This window comes from Aythya ferina (genome assembly GCF_964211825.1).
Source record: "Aythya ferina genome assembly, chromosome: 26".
NCBI classification, from domain to species: Eukaryota; Metazoa; Chordata; class Aves; order Anseriformes; family Anatidae; genus Aythya; species Aythya ferina.
Window position 1 is genome coordinate 3,064,115 of NC_140324.1, and position 16,715 is coordinate 3,080,829.

Consider the following 16,715-nt stretch of genomic DNA (forward strand, 5'->3'; position numbering starts at 1 on the left):
AGGTGGTACACTGACACTCACGCTGTGCATATCTCTTCCCACTGTTCTTGTCGTTTCCCCCCAACAGACATTGATGAGTGTTCATCCCTGGTGGGACAGGTGTGTCGAAATGGCCAGTGCATCAATAGCATCGGCTCCTTCCAGTGCCTGTGCCAAGAGGGTTATGACCGGACCCCTGATGGGAAGAACTGTGTAGGTGAGTGTATGGGGAGCTGGCTAGTCCTCAGTGAGTTATGCCGTATGCTGGCATGGCTGGCATGGTGCAGTGCTAAGATACCTGGTCCCCAAGCTGGTCTACCTAAAGGTATTCCCATCTGAGGCGAATGGACTCACTCACAATGCCCCAAGTCCTGTCAAGTCAAAGCATTGTCATTTGACTGCCAATGGAAAACTGGATTGGACCCCACTACGCCTGTGTCTCAGTTCCAGCAATGCCAGGAACAGTCATGCGAGCCCCTTGCAACCAGCTGAGACCTGCAGACAAAGAGGGCAAATATTGTCTTGTCCATGCTCCTAAAGCATGCAGAGTCGTACCAGAGAACTACCCTGCAAGGCAGGACTGGTTTTGCTTGAGATGGTCCCAGCGCTGGTGCAGCCTGTGGGGCTCCAGGGACAGACAGGCACGTTGTACCCCGGTTATTTATGCCCACCACACTGCAGAAAAGGTACCCTCCACCTGAATTCTCAGAGCTGAGCACAGACGCTGCCATTGCTTATTTCCTCTCCTCTGCAGACATCAATGAGTGTGTGAGCCTGCCTGGGACCTGCTCCCCCGGCACCTGCCAGAACCTGGAGGGCTCCTTCCGCTGTATCTGCCCCCCTGGGTATGAAGTGCAGAACGACAACTGCATTGGTAATGTTGGCTCTCTGCCTCCTCCATTCTTAGCACAGCATGTGGTCACCTTGGGCTATTCCCAGAGCAACCATATTCTTCCTGGGTGGGCTGGGGCATGCATCACCACCCCCAAATATCCTCCTGAAAGCAACTGGGCACAGAGCAAGGCAAGGCCTGCTGCCAGGACAGGAGAGGGTCAGTGGTTTTGCTGTACCCTGACCTCTTCAATTGTCCAATTTGCCCTGAAGGTGGGTTAAAGGGTAAAGCCAAGCTTCCCATCCCCAAAAGGGGTGAGACCTGTGAGCAACAGAGCTCCCCAAACATCCTGACTTCACCTGGTTTTAATGTAATGAGCAAAGGAGCGACCTTTGGCTGTTCTGTAAGTAATGCATCTGCAATGGTCTCAGATATCAATGAATGTGAGGAGGAGCCCAACATCTGCCTCTTCGGGACGTGCACCAATACTCCTGGCAGCTTCCAGTGTGTTTGCCCTCCTGGCTTTGTGCTGTCTGATAACGGACGACGGTGCTTTGGTGAGTGTGGCTCTGCCTGCAGGATGGTGGGGAAGTACAGGACATGGTAAATGTTAGGACAAGAGGGAATGGCCTCAAGTTGTGCCAGGGGAGGTTCAGGTTGGATATCATGAAAAATTTCTTCTCAGAAAGAGTGCTTAGGCTCCCAGGTTGCCCAGGGAAGTGGTGGATTCACCATCCTTGAAGGTGTTTTAACAAAAGGGTAGATGTGGTACTTAGGGACATGGTTTAGTGGGCAGTATTGGAGGTAGGGGGATGGTTGGACTAGATGATCTTAGCAGTCTTTTCCAACCTGAACGATTCTATGGAACACAAACACCACAGATAGAGTCAGGAGCTGGCAACAGCACTATTGCTGCCTGCTGTGCCCCCATAGGGGTGTGCTCAAGACAGAAAGTGTTGGGGAGGAGGTGGGAAGGGAGGCATGATAATAAAATATCATGGTTTGCCACCAGTTCATGCACAACTCCAGGACAACTTGGTGTCTCTGAGCCAAAATTAAGGGGGGTGTGGGCTGCTCCCTTCCTCTGCAGCAGCACTGCCTGCCTCTAGAGTCATCCTGGACACAAGTGTCCAGAAGAGGACCTTCCTCATTCTGAAGGGGAAAGGGGAGGATGGCATAACCACGGGATGTCTGCAATGCCCTGTGCATCTCCCTGTCCTTCCACAGACACTCGCCAGAGCTTCTGCTTCACTCGTTTTGACAATGGGAAGTGCTCTGTCCCGAAGGCCTTTAACACCACCAAGGCTCGGTGTTGCTGCAGCAAGATGCCAGGAGAAGGCTGGGGAGACCCGTGTGAGCTGTGCCCCCAGGAAGGAAATGGTAGGTGTGCTGGGCCCTAGCTCATGGGAGATGTGTCTGTGTGTTTCTCCAACATGAGCAGTATGGGGAAAGTGTGCAGGTTAGGCCAAACAACCTGCAATGAGAGCTATCCAGCAGAGTGCACTCCTTCGTCTTGGGAGTACTGCTTTGAAACCTAGTCACCCTTACTAGATTGCAGTATTCCCTGAGCCTCCAGCAACCATAGTCAGGTTACTGGGAAATGGATTGCTTATTTCTGTTTTGGATTTGCTCTCATTTCTTGGTGGAACTTTAGATAAGGGAAAAGCATCTCAGTGCTTCCAGATGCAAGGCAGGCAAAGGTGTTTCCCATACAGCTCTGAGAATGGAAGCATCTCTAAGCATATCTCACTTCTCTACTTTATTCCAGTTGCCTTCCAGGAGCTGTGTCCTTATGGTCATGGAGCCATCCCAGGCCCAGGTGACACCCGAGAAGGTAAGGTCTGATCTAGGGATGAGAAGAAATGTGTCCTGTGGGTGTGAAGCGTAGAAGCAACCAAACTTAGGCTATCTGGAGAGTAGTTTGGGTGGGTGTCCTCCCAAGCTCATCATCTCTGCTCACCAGCACAGTCACCAGCCCTGGTGAAGACAGATGTTTCTGGCCACATGCTCACATGAGGTTTCATTGCCTTGGTTTTCCTTCTAGATGTGAATGAATGCTCGGAGAACTTGGGTGTCTGCATAAACGGGGCCTGCATTAACACTGATGGCTCCTTCCGCTGTGAGTGCCCCTTTGGGTACAACCTGGATTACACAGGAGTCAATTGTGTAGGTAAGGGTCTGAGTGGGGAGCACCGCTCTCTCTTGCATTTCTCCTCCTTATGTTAAAGTCTATGAGCATGTGCATGTGTGAAAAGAAGGATTTTTGAATTTACTTCTCCCCTGTCCCTTCCTTTTTTAAGCCTGGCTCCTGACTTTGCTGGGCCTTTTTGAATGCTCTGCCTGCGTCTTTTGTATGTAACTCATCCTCTTAATGTGGTCCTGGCTTCCTTCAGATACAGACGAATGCTCCATTGGCAACCCCTGTGGGAATGGTACCTGCACCAATGTGGTGGGAGGCTTCGAGTGTGCTTGTGACGAGGGCTTTGAGCCAGGTCCCATGATGACATGTGAAGGTAACACTGCTGTGGGGCTGCCTTCATCCCCCATTGCACAGCTCCGGGGTGAGAGGTGGGAGAAACCAAGTAAACACCTTCCTTCCTTCCTTCCACTATCCCTTTAGCTTGGATAACACTCTCCCAGCCAGATTTGGATTCTGGAGTCTTTCACTTACCAAAGTCATGTTACATTACTCCATCCTGGCTGGGAGATGTAAGGAGAGAGCTGGAGTGAGGAGTGAGGAGTCCATGGGTTTCCTGCTCCAGCTTCCTTCCCAGATGATGGGTTTTGCTCAAACTTTCAGAGCCAGTCTGGCTGAGATCTGGGAGAATGTATCCCACAGACAAACTGGCAAGGATCGCTGACACGTTTTTTGCTTTCTCTGTCACACAAGATGGGTATTTTACCTGGGAAATCCCCAGCCAGTGAAGAATGGTGGACATGTAGGGCTGATATAACGAGTCTTCACAGCTCTTGTGGGACACACTGCAACTGTGGTCTTCTAATCTTGGTTTGTTGGGGGTTAGTGGCACATAGAAAAGAGTGAAGCAGTTATCTGGGGAGTCCCTTTTGTCCTTAACAAGGGTTTTATTCTTCCATGATGGTCCTTGCAGTCCCCTGCTCCTTTTCCAAAATTCTCACATTTCTACAGACTCTCTGGGGCCAGCAAGGGCCTTACTCTCTTTGGTAAATCTGTGCCTAGCCCCGAGGGTGGCAATGGTTCCCACAGGGTCCTTCAGCCACCTGCCTCCATAGGCACCTGTACACAAATTGGGTCATTGCCCCAGAAAACCACAGCTGTATCTAGGCTGTGTGCATGTCCCCACTTCATCACTGCCTGGGTGAGTGAGCAGCAGTCAGGTCAGCCTCCAATGGACAGTGCAGAAAAGCTGCCTGGTCCCCATCTCCATGTACATCACAGCCTGTCCCCCTTGGCTTCCTCTGAGACCAGAGCCCAGGGTGAGTGCTGGAGGCCTACCTGAAGGCAGGAGCTGCCTCACCAAGGAGCCAGGTCCCTGTCTCCATTGCAGTTGGCTCAAACACCATGCGTCTGTCCTGCAACAGCAGACCATGACAGGAAGCCTTGGTGAAGCCCAGAAAGTTCTCATGAGATGCCTGCCCAGGGGGAGAGTCTTCATGGGGAGGTCCACTGACATTACTGTCTGGCTGATCCCATTCAGAGCACAAAGTCATGATCTCTCCTCTCTTCTGCCTCCCAGATATTAATGAATGTGCACTGAATCCCCTGCTGTGTGCCTTCCGCTGCATCAACACCTTTGGCTCCTACGAGTGCACTTGTCCATCTGGATACGCCCTCCGAGAAGACAGAAGAATGTGCAGAGGTAAAATACCCCTTCTGCAGCCATCTGGGTCCATTTGGGTCCCACACCCTCCCAAGAGCCCAGCCCTTAGCCTGTCTCTGGTGCTGTACAGAGAGAAGGCAGGACTTCTGGGATGGTGTCTCTTGGCTTGTGCTCACTCTCACATCTACCCTGGTGTCTGTGCTGTGTGCCAGCCAGCCTTGACAATGGCAGTAGGGATTGACAGAGCACTGCAGATGTGAGCACTCAGTCTTTAGCTGCCCCCACAGTGGTGTAGATATGGAAGGATGAACATGGTCTCATAAAGTTCTCCGTTGCAGATCTGGATGAGTGTGTAGAGGGTCTGCACGACTGTGAGTCTCGAGGAATGCTGTGCAAGAATCTCATCGGCACCTTCATGTGCATCTGCCCACCAGGAATGCAACGCAGGCCTGATGGAGATGGCTGCACAGGTACCAAGGACCGGGCTGGGAGGGTTTCCCAGTGGAGCTGTAGACCATCCTAGGTGGAGACCTGGGGCTGCCCATTATCTAGCTTTCATTTATATCCTGTCAAACACATTCTTTCTGGGGTTCCCCATGGGTGAGAAGTTCTTGTTTTACTAGATGGCTGCACACCCTGCTCATCAGTGGACCCATTTGTTTCAACACAGGATGACACATTGCACCTAGTGTCCTTTTTCCTGAATTTTTCCATGTCTGTGTCAAGCTTTTTTGCACTGAGCTGCTTTTGGAAGGACCAGTGCTGGCTAACCCAGATAGCATTAGGTACAAAAGGAACAGGCATTGTGCCCAGATCCACTCCTGGTCTGGCAGCTCAGCCACTTGCAGGTGGAGAATGTGCAAACCAGGGCTGTTCTGGGGGATGTCTGGGGAAAGTGAATGTATTTCTCATTCAGGAGAATGTGGGAGTGTTCCTTGGCAGTTATGTGAGGGATTTTCAAACTGAGTGCTAGCATGGGAATTCATGGAAAGCTGAAATTTGTCCTGGGCCTCGCTGCAGCTCTTCATGGCTCCTTCCTTCCTAGATGAGAACGAATGTCGCACCAAGCCTGGAATCTGCCCCAATGGCCGCTGCATCAACACAGTGGGAAGTTACCGCTGCGACTGCAATGAAGGCTTTGAAGTCAGCCCCTCTGGCACAGAGTGTATCGGTAATTACCATGTCCTGGTGGGTCTTGAGCAGTCTCTTCTTAGTAGTAGGTGGCGCTTTTCAGGTGCTTTGGGATATCGGAGGGGAATTTGCCCAAGTGAATATTTGAAAATGTTGAACTACTTCATCTATCCCAGAAAGTGGGAGCTGTCATCCTCAGGTCAGGCTGCAGTTTCGAACAGTGCCAGGGAGTGTTTCTGAGTACAAGAGATGACAAAGTCTGTGAAAGGACACTTGGAAAGGATAGAGTCAGGGACTAGCCTGGACATCCAGGTCCCGGCCTACAGGCAATGGCCTGGGTTGCCCAAGAAGACGGGTTGCTGGGGCATCACCTTTGCCTTTCACATTGTCCAAAGCACCCTAGCTCCACGCTGGAATTGGCACAGGCAGGACAGGTTGCTCTGTTATCCCCGATGCTGACATTGTCTCACATCCTGAACTTGTCTCCCCACTCTCTCTATCCAGACACCCGCCAGGGATTCTGCTTCACTGAAGTACTGCAAACTATGTGCCAGATGTCCTCCACCAACCGCAACCTGGTCACCAAATCTGAGTGCTGCTGCAACAGTGGGCGCAGTTGGGGTCCCCAGTGTGAGCTCTGCCCCCTTCCTGGAACTGCCCAGTACAAGAAAATGTGTCCTCATGGTCCAGGGTACTCTACCGATGGGAGAGGTGAGCTGGGGGCCAAATCAACTTTATTGCAGAGAGGAGAAAGCAGAGACATGGGTACAAGCAGAATTCCACTGGAAATTGACTGGGACAACTCTACACAGTGCCTGAGCAGACAAGATGCCTCTGTGACGTTATTTAATCTCTGGCTCTCAGGGAGGGCCTGAGTTGCCCTGGCAGAGTGTAGTCACAGGAACATGGGGACCAAGACAGCATTGGCACTAACAGGTCCTTCTCTCCCTCTCGCAGACATTGATGAGTGCAAGGTACTGCCCAACCTCTGCAAGAATGGGCAGTGCATCAACAGCATCGGCTCCTTCCGCTGCCACTGCAAGCTGGGCTACACCGCAGACATCACAGGCACAGCCTGCGTGGGTAAGTCAGAAGAAGGAAACCCATTCTTCCCGTGATCTGCAGAGGTACCTTCCAACCTTGACCATTCTGTGACTGTAATTGCTCTGTACAGCCCTTGGTCTTGGCAGGCCTTCCTCTTCCCCTGCTTTTCAGCATGCAAAGAAAGGGTCCTGTAGCCCCCACCTGGGTCCTGGTCGCCACCTCTGCCCCTACTGCCCTGTGTATAGATGGCAGGGCTCTGCAGACTTTGTCCTATTGTATTGCAATACATAAAGGTCATTCCTCCCTGCTGTTTAACTCTATAAAACCCAGGGTCCTTATTTTCTCCCGCTGACTGCAGGGGTCACAGGGACATGGGGGTGCAGGGGGTAGGTGTGTGAAGGTGATGCAGAGACGAAGGTTTGTGAGCAGCCAGATCTTTCACTGGCAGACCAACAGGCTGTAGCCAGCCTGAGTGCCACTTGGAGAATCCAGCTGTTGATGTAAAAGGCATCCCTGGAATCATGGCTGCAGGTCTCTGAGAAATGATAGGAAATAGGAATAGGAAATGAGGAGGAGGAAGACGTGCCACACTTCCAGTGTTGAGACAGTGTTCAGGACCATGCCAGCAGCTGTGTCCTAGGTACAGAGTGGAAAAGAGGTCTTGGCTCCCAGAAACTAAGCTGTGTGTGAAGGGCAGATACGACCTTGAGCACAAGGCCAGGATTCTTCTCTGAACATCTGGGACCTTTCTCCAGCTCTGTGCCATCCAGCCAGCCTTGCTCAAAGCTATGGGCCATTTTCAGAGCCCAGTGCTGCCACTCCCTGTGGGGCAGAGGTAACAGCCCCCAGAAATAGGGGCCTGACCCCATCCCTGATGTTCCTGGTACTCAGGAGGAGCACACACCCATCTCCTCAGCCAGGAGGGAACTGGGCAAGATGCACTCAGATACACAAGGTCACACCACACTGCATGTCTGAGCAGGGAGGTTATTCAGCCCTTTTCCTTAGGAGATCTCCTAGATTTGTTGTGCTGGATTCAACAGGGGTGCTCCGTCAAAGCCTCTGTCTCTGCTCCTCTGCTCACCTGCTTCCTGAAGAGTGGAAAAGATGTATTTGTCTGGGGCAGGGAGTGGGGACCCCATGCAAAAGATGCATTTGTCTGGGGATCCCATTCAACAGCACAAACTGTGAATGCTTTGTCTTGTGTCTCTCAAATTCAGATCTGGATGAATGTAACCAGTCTCCTAAGCCATGTAACTTCATCTGCAAGAACACAGAGGGCAGCTACCAGTGCTCCTGTCCCCGAGGGTATATTCTACAAGAAGATGGGAAAATCTGCAAAGGTATTCACCCAAGAGAAGGATGCAGCAGAGATCCTGTCTCATCTCAGACAACTTGGAGACTGCAAGAGCTGATTAACATGTGACAGACCAGTCAGGTCCTTTTGTTCAGACACAGGACAAGGCTAGGGAAGGAGAAAGGTGCCCTCCTGAACTGATTTCATCCCTCTACAAACACTAGACATAAAAAAAAAATACTCCTTGCCCCTTCCTACAGATTGCACAGCCTATTGCGAGTTGTGCTGAGTCCCAGGAGCCTTGAACCAGTGTGTATCTATCCTACAAGTGGGTTGTGCATGTCAGAGTCACCATAAGGGCTTCTCCTTGTGCTGCCATCAACCAGGCTGGGGCTTTGCCCACCTCTCCCAGTGCTGATATATCAGGCTGCAAGTAAGGTGGTCTGAGAGTCTGGGAGGGTCTGGGGCTTGGGGCTTGCAGCAGAGACAGAGAAAAATCTGGCTCCTAAATATATCTGTATGCAATCAGAAGTCGAGGTGGGGAGAGGCTCCCTGGACTTGAGATTCTCATGCGAGAACTTTGTGTGTGCTGTTCTGAGGCTGGTCCATGTCAGGTCCTGGTCTGCCCAGGCCCACTGTATATGCCCAGAACCACCATGTGTATGCAGGTGTCTTTGACTCAGACACCAAAGATCAGCGATCTCAGTAAAATAAATTGAAACACGTGTTCTTATGCTTTTTACTTTAGACTTGGATGAATGTTCCACCAAGCAGCACAACTGCCAGTTCCTGTGTGTGAACATTATTGGAGGATTCAACTGCAAATGTCCCCCAGGCTTCACTCAGCACCACTCGTCCTGCATTGGTGAGTAGAAGAAGCATTCACTACTATGCTGTGCAGCACCACAAGTGTGCCTGGGGGCTTAGCTTCAACCCCATCAGAGACTTACCTGCCCCTCTCCAGCCAGGCTGGGATTGTGCATCTGACTTGTCTCTGTTATTGAGGCTGAGCTAAGTACCAAGATGCCAAGCAGCTCTCCATAAAGCTGCACTGTCCTTGGGGCTGGACTTATAGGCAGCTGTCGGTGTTTTGCAGACAATAATGAGTGCACAGCTCAGCCCTCTCTGTGTGGAGCCAAAGGACAGTGTCTGAACACACCAGGGAGCTACAACTGCGAGTGTCAGAAAGGATTCTCCCTGGACAGCTCTGGTGTCAACTGTGAAGGTGGGTCTTTGTCTCTGGGACTTTGACAGAAATATGTTCCATATGGAAGAGTTCCTAGTTCACTCACAGGCTCCAGGGTAGCTCTGCCCAGACAAGAAGGGTCCACTCTTTACTGTGGGAGCCCAGAAATCCAGAAAAGGAATGGACCTGTGTCTCACCATGAGAGACCTCATGCTCTGAAAAAAAAAAAAACACCAAGTGCTAAGCTAAAGGAAAGTCTGTGTTCAGCACAGGCAGCATGAGGCAGAACAGACTGATAACAGTCCCGGCAGACCAAAAGGCCATAAAGCAGAAAATATCCAAGCAGAAGCTACAGAGGGATACACGTGGACCTTGGGACTGAGAGTGTTATTCAGGTCCAAGCTGCAGAGCTATAATTAGGCAGAAGAACCACCCACCTACATGCACACACTGATGGATGACAATTCCCAAGCATGTACCACATGCACGTGGTCCCTGTGTGCCTGGTGCTGCCCACAGGACAGGGATTTGTCTCACTGCTGTTTGTTGTGTTACATTGCTGCAGATGTGGATGAGTGTGATGGAAACCATCGGTGCCAGCATGGCTGCCAGAATGTGCTTGGAGGCTACCGCTGTGGCTGTCCCCAGGGTTACGTGCAGCACTACCAGTGGAATCAGTGCGTGGGTGAGTGTGGGATGAGGGCTCTTGGATACTGGAGCTGTAGGGTGGGGGGTAGAGCCTAGCTCTGAGTCTCTCTCCAGCCACCCTGACCATCTCTGACAGTGGGTTCTGGGTTCATCTCTGCAAACCCAGCACTGCAGTTCCTGCCCTGCCCCAGAAGCAGGCCATGCCTCTACTCAGAGATACTGTTCTTGCCCTGCCCCACTCTGAGCTCCCACTGCTCTTGATGCCAGCAGCTCCCTACGTTGAAGGAGGCTGGGGAATGAAGGCAATCCTCTTCTACTGAGTTTCTAACTAGTTCTGCTGTCTATGGGTGCAGATGAAAACGAGTGTTCCAGCCCCACCACCTGTGGCTCTGCCTCCTGCTACAACACTCTGGGAAGCTTCAAGTGTGTCTGTCCATCCGGCTTCGATTTTGACCAGGCCTTTGGGGGGTGCCAGGATGTGGATGAATGCTCAGCAGGTGGCAGCCCCTGCAGTTACGGCTGCTCCAACACAGACGGAGGCTATCTCTGTGGCTGTCCTGGAGGCTACTTCCGAGCAGGACAAGGGTAAGAGAGTGGCCAGCGGGTCACTGTAGGGGCACCTGGTATCTTTTCCATCAGGAAGATGCCAGGCATACTTCTGGGGGCACATTAACATGGGAATGTACCCACTCGTGCTTGCTGTTGTGACAGCACCAAGCCCACCCCTCTGGATCTTTTTGCCTAAATTTCCACACCAGATCCCCACAGGCCTTACTTGTACAAAGCTGATTGCACACACTCACACACCTTCATTTATACTCCCGAGCTAATAGACGGACAGGGTTGGCCAGCCACACATAACCCACAGGAGCTCAGATTAATGTTGGGTGTTGGATTACCTTGGAGGGAATAGCAAAAACAGAAATGAAGGAGGGAGCTCTGACTGTTTTGTCAGGACCACTTCCCTCAGAGGGAATCTCCCGAGCTGACTGTGCTGCAGGGAATTCTTAGACTTTGTTTAAGCATCTCTGGATAAAGCATATTTAAAGTGCATCTAAAGTGATGTTCAGAGGCTAAGACTTGCCCACCGTGGCCCAGCTTTATCAGCAAGACTGGTAACTGGCTCTCACCCCAGCTCATCTCCAGTCTGGTTCTTGAGCCATTTCTGTAGCCTTGGATGCCTTTAGACTCAGGTGGATCCAGAACCTGGAACTGCTTCCTTGCAAGGACCCTCAGCAGTATGCAGTTCCACCTCTTGCCCCAGGACTCACTGTCTGTGAGTGACCAGCTTTCAGCATTATGAATCCTGAAGTGCAGCTGTGTGTCAGATGCTGTTCCAGCCCAGCCCAAATTCACTTTGTGAAGCAGAGTGTTTGACTGCTCTCTACTGACAGAGAGCAATCTCACACTTCTCTCCTGTGCTCTAAGTCACTTTTAAGAGGTCCCTCCTGCTCTCTGTAGGGGTTGTAGGTAACCAGATACCAGGTGATGGTGCCCGAACTCCACCACAATTTGTAGCTCAGGTCCCTGAGACTGGCAGCCAAGGACCTGAGGTGTGAGATGCATGTTTTGCAGTGTTACCACTAGGTAACTAGGTGCAATCTAATCCATGGTGCAAGCAAATTAAACCTACTGCCTTATTAAATAAGATGTGGCCTGATCTCCCCCAGGCACGTACTGTACGCAAGACACTGCACAAACCATGCAGGACGTGAATCCACCGTTTTGTTTGGGTGCTACATGAAGAACCTGTGAGGGCAATGGTAAGATTTCTTTCTTGAAGCATGAATCTGAGATGGGTCTCTATGCTCTTCTGTCACCAGACACTGTATTTCTGGCTTGGGTTTTGGGAAAGGTACCTACCTTCCAGCACCCCAGGAAGAGGATGAAGACAACCTGCTCTCCCCTGAGACCTGCTATGAGTGCAAGATAAATGGCTACCCCAAAAGGGGTCGCCAGCGACGCAGCATCAATGGCACTGAGAGGCACCAGGTAAAAAATTCATGTCATCCCAGGTGGAGTGGGGCAAGACAAGAGCTGAGTCACTTGGTAGATGGCAGTCTGTAGTAGATCCCATGCGGTGTCCATTCCTGTGGGGTTGTCTCAGCCTGAGGCAGAGACAGCATGTACCTGCCTTCACTGAGCGCTTGGGTGTTCATGGAGACAACCAAATCCAGAGGTCCTGCAGAAATAGAAGACCTTTCACAATATATCAGAGGAGTGTCAGGACACTCTTAAGTGACGCACACTTGTGTGGTTTGGGCACGAATGGCTGTAGATGCATGCAACCTAGAAATAAGGCACACATTCCCTTGCAAGAGGAGCTGATAGGGTAACAGGTCCAACAGGACCACAGGGGACTATCAGCACTTAGTGTTTGACTCGAGACTGAACCCGTCGGTCTAAATACAGGTTCTTCCTTGAAAGGAAGCTTTGGCCTCTGTCAAAGGCTCACCCAAGTTCACAGGCCTTCTCTGGACAGATAGGACTTGGAGGCATTTTCAGGCCTTGAGCAAAATGCCCATAGATTTGTTGGTGCTTTCCCTGAAGATGAGGGCTGTGGACTTGCTGGTTTTGTCTCAGAGATACAAAACAGAGAACCAAGAAACACTTAGGGGACAGTAAGGACCATAGAAGTTGCACTCACTTCTGTGAGCTGCCTTGGGGTGGCCCATGAGGCAGAAACTCCTAAATCAAGTCTTTCTTTACCAGGCCATGAGCATTTCTTGGTATCTGTAACATGTCTGGCTCCTTCCATAGGATCACGCTGTGAACTTGGCCAGCATGGATGTGGATGCTCCGCTGTCCATGACACTGAACCTCTCCGACCTGGCTCACAAGGAGCACATCCTGGAGCTTCTGCCAGCTGTGGAGCCCCTGGAGAACCGTGTGCGGTACCTCATCTCCCATGGGAATGAGGATGGCTACTTCCGCATCCACCAAAAAGAGGGGCTCAGCTACCTGCACCTTGGCCGCAAGAAAATAGTGCCTGGCACCTACTTGCTAGAAATCGTGAGCGTACCCCTGTACCGCAAGAGGGAACTGCAGAAACTAGAGGCCAAGAACCACCTCAACTATTTAGCAGGGGAGCTGGGCCAAGCACTGAGGATGAAGCTCCAGCTCCAGCTCTACTAACAGCCATGAGACCCACCCACCATACCGACAGTACAATCCTTAGCCTTGCCATCCACATCTGGAAACAACTGCCTTTTCTCTCGCTGCACCCCCTGCCACCACCTCCCCCACTGCACTGTACAACTGATGGGAAATGTCCCTCTGGGCTCAGCACTTGCCTGGGCCTCACAGGGATACTCCATCCACTTCATGGGTTGCTTGGGTCAAAAACAAACCACACCACAAAAGATCTCATGAAAGCTTTGCCAAAGGTTCCAACCTTGTTAGCAGGGACACCCTCCCTGTGCTCAGCTCCTGCCTGTCTCCTTTAAACAAGATACTGTTGGTGTGAGCTGGCAGGAGCAGTACCACGGGGAAGCTGCCTGTCCTTCATGGTCAAAGGCCATATAGCACCCTACAGCCCAAAAAAATGGGAGGGGGGCTGGGGGCAGCTTTGGAAGGAGCTACAACACAGTGTGATGTTAGTGCATTTCCCAACAGCTCTTTTTCCTTCTTTGCTTCTGCATTGCCACTGTGGTGCTGCAGAAACCCTTCCATACCTACACTGGCTGCCCTTTCTCTCTCTCTCTCTGTCCTGTCCATGACCTGTGGTCCTTTTCGGCTCCTCTGTCAAACTGAAAAGGTCACTGGTGACTGAAGGGGCAGTTCAGATTGCTAACCTCACATCATGAAGCAGCCAGACCACAGAACCAGAAGATCCTGTAGGAAATGTAGGGTTCGGCACACTACAGCATGCTGAACGTGTGCACTCCCTCCAAAGACTGGAGTTGGAAGGGTTTTTCCAGAGCTCCAGCAAGTCCAGGGGTTAATGTGTCCTTGTATAAGTGAGGAGGAGCTCTGTAGGAAGACAAATAATTGCACTGTTGAATGTGGTTGAACAAACTAAACTGGCAGGAAAAATGTCATGAGTCTGGTTCAGAGCATCTGGATCCTTCCCTTGCCAGAGGGATGGAGAACTTGAGAGCATGCTGCAGAGGCAGGTTAGCTGGCCATCACTGATGAGAATGTTTGAAAATCCTGTAATGAAAACATCCTACCATAAGGAGCAAGATGGGGGTGGGTGGGCTCTGCAGCCTGGCAGGGAGAGAGAGAGGCAAGGACAGTCAGGCTTTCATTTTCCAAACAGCTTTTGTCTCTGAGCTCCCACATCTCCGTAACACCAGTGGTTATAACCAGATTCCTCTGAGTCAGGAGCACTTCTGAAAATGGGGACTGGAAGTCACTCCCTTCTGATTGTTACATACATCTTGGTCAGTCCAGGGTAGCAACTGAAATACACAGTCTTTGGTTAATGCAGACGAAGGAAATGCACTAAAAAGAGTCTGGAAAATATGAATTAAGAAAATTAAGTTCTCCCTGCTGCCTCAACTAGTCTGTCCAGACTGTTCTGTCCAGGTGGGCTTTTCTTCCTCCCTCAAGAGCGTTTTTTCCACAGCTGGTCTTTGCAATGCCATTTCCTAGTTTTGTACGAATCTGCTTTCAATTCTGCATCAACGCTGTGCATCAGCAAAGGAAAGAAAGGTGCTAATTCACTCTGGTAACACACAAAACTACCTGATCAACAAATCTAAGGTGCTTTCAAAAGCTGGTGCTGGTATTGAATCATCAACATGAGTGCACTGTATCCATCCACCCTTCCGTATTTATGTTTAACCACCAAAGTTATGATTGCTTGTTGTTGTGAGGAGTGCATATTCCTGTAGCTTTTTGGGTACTTGCGAGGAGGGGGATTGTTTTTTCCTGGTACGCTGCCACCACATGGGGTGGGGGAAGTGTATGTATACTGTATTTGGGCTAATGTCAAACTTGAAAACTCTTTTGTATAATGCAGCTCCAGACTCTGGTTTTGCAAGAGTTCCAGAGCTTGTGACAGGATGGGTGGCCTGATGTTTGAAATTTTTTTTGTTTGTTTTGGTTTGTTTTTTTTTTTTATTATTATTATTATTTTTGTTTTGATTTTGTTTTTCCAACAGGTGTTTTTTTTTAAAAAAAAAAAAAGCTATTAATAATAATAAATTAGCAGAGATGGGTTTGTGTGTGTGTTTTGAGCCAAAACTATCAAATGAAAAAGCTCAAGGTTTCCTTCATTCCTCTCTGGTGTGGTGTTTTTTGTATTGACATTTCTTGCTGGATGTTTCTGGGAAGCATTGAAACTGAAACCTGTGCCCCCCTTGTCCTGCAGAGAGAGATGGCTCTTTGTGGAATTCCTTTTTGTATCAGAAGCAACTGCAACAATAAAATTATTTTGGGTTAAGTGGTTCTGAGTCTTCCTCTTAGTCTGGGCACAGCAGTGGTTGGTGGCAGTGCTATGCTGCTCTGCTAGTTTCTCTTCCGTACTCATACCCTCACCCAGCTCTTCTACCTTTGCATAATTCAGCACCCTTGGGTACTCATAGTGGTTTTGGGGGTCCCTCCAAAAGCCTCAGAGCAGAAGATAGCTGAAGAAGGTGGGACAGGCACTTTAACAATCTTACCTGATCCTTTGCTCTCTCCCAGAGGGAAAGGAGAATGATGCCAGGGGTCTGCACCTGGAGAGGAGGCAGAGGGCATGCAGGAGACTAGAAGGAGAGGGGAAGAGTTAGAGCCTACAGACACATGGTGGGTCATGCAGGAAGGAAGTTGAAGGGGTAGGGTGCCCTGTGGGTCTGTATACATGCAAGGGGGTTTATGTGAGCCTGGAGGTGTGGGGTGTAGCTGTATCATGGAGGTGGATGTGTGGGTGCAGGCATGTGTAAGAATGTTGGTGGAGCTGTGCAGGGCTGTTGGGGTGTACATGGAGTGTACATGAGTGTGCATAAATGTACTCGTGTGCTGAACGGTGCTTGTGCTGAGGTCATGCAATGCAAAGGTTGTCTCAACTGCAGTGAACATGACATGCACTGTGCTCAGGTTTTCGGCCATATGTCCCAGAGCCAGGGTCCAGCGGGTTGAGTTCAACTCAAACTCTTAGTTCCAGGCTGACGTTCAGGTTTTCAGCCTCCCTCGCAGAGCCAGAGCTGCACTTTAGGCTGCGGAGCCATGAGCCACAAGAGGGCACAGCATCCCAAGGACTGCGAGGAAGCCCATCACCTCCCCGGGTGATGGGAGAGCGGGGGCACCGCTGGGTGGGGGGACAGTTAAGCAGAAGAAAACGCTCCCACTGAGATCAGGTAGCTGCAAACAGCCCCCCTAAACGGCTGCCTGGGCTGCCAGGCTTAGCACTAGTTGAGTGGTATCAGTCTCGTGTTGGGTAGTGGGGAGAGAGGTTCCACAGAAGCACTGGACTTGGTGCCCATGTCCTGTCAGCCACTCTTTGCTGCCTGTGTGATGCTGACCCTAATACCAATGCCCCTGCACTATCATGGCCATCCTCATGACAGAAAGCTCCCAGTGATTTTTCCTATCAGAGTATTATGGAGCTGTAACTTGCCATTCCCCCTCTGTCCCTCCTGATGCAGCCATGGGGATAACTCACTCCTAGGCCCAGGGACACGTAGCACCCAAACCGGTCCCTGAGCCTTTGCCAGTGCTCCTTCCCCTGTGCCAGTGCTCGTGTGGCCCCAGGGACTCTTCGGGGGTGACATGCACCCACACACCCAGAAGGTTCCGGGGGGGTGCAGCAGAACCCACCAGGCTGCTGCCTGCTGTGCCTGGGTCATCACACAGACACAGCCTACAAGCCCC

General features: G+C 50.9%; 1 protein-coding gene across 5 annotated transcripts in view; it reads left to right on the forward strand.

Annotated features, from left to right (window-relative positions):
• Positions 1-15,306, forward strand: part of FBN3 (fibrillin 3) — a 121,344-nt gene extending 106,038 nt beyond the window's left edge. For all 5 annotated transcript variants that reach the window (XM_084498437.1, XM_084498435.1, XM_084498436.1 and 2 more), the window contains 19 exons: positions 68-196; positions 734-853; positions 1,243-1,368; positions 2,039-2,191; positions 2,580-2,645; positions 2,856-2,981; positions 3,205-3,324; positions 4,528-4,650; positions 4,950-5,081; positions 5,657-5,782; positions 6,247-6,453; positions 6,700-6,825; positions 8,007-8,129; positions 8,832-8,948; positions 9,180-9,308; positions 9,835-9,954; positions 10,271-10,502; positions 11,741-11,909; positions 12,678-15,306. In XM_084498437.1, coding sequence (XP_084354563.1) covers positions 68-196; positions 734-853; positions 1,243-1,368; positions 2,039-2,191; positions 2,580-2,645; positions 2,856-2,981; positions 3,205-3,324; positions 4,528-4,650; positions 4,950-5,081; positions 5,657-5,782; positions 6,247-6,453; positions 6,700-6,825; positions 8,007-8,129; positions 8,832-8,948; positions 9,180-9,308; positions 9,835-9,954; positions 10,271-10,502; positions 11,741-11,909; positions 12,678-13,052 — 2,819 coding nt within the window. In that variant the 3' untranslated portion in view covers positions 13,053-15,306. The remainder of the gene's footprint in view (positions 1-67; positions 197-733; positions 854-1,242; positions 1,369-2,038; positions 2,192-2,579; positions 2,646-2,855; positions 2,982-3,204; positions 3,325-4,527; positions 4,651-4,949; positions 5,082-5,656; positions 5,783-6,246; positions 6,454-6,699; positions 6,826-8,006; positions 8,130-8,831; positions 8,949-9,179; positions 9,309-9,834; positions 9,955-10,270; positions 10,503-11,740; positions 11,910-12,677) is intronic.
• Positions 15,307-16,715: the final 1,409 nt, after the last annotated feature.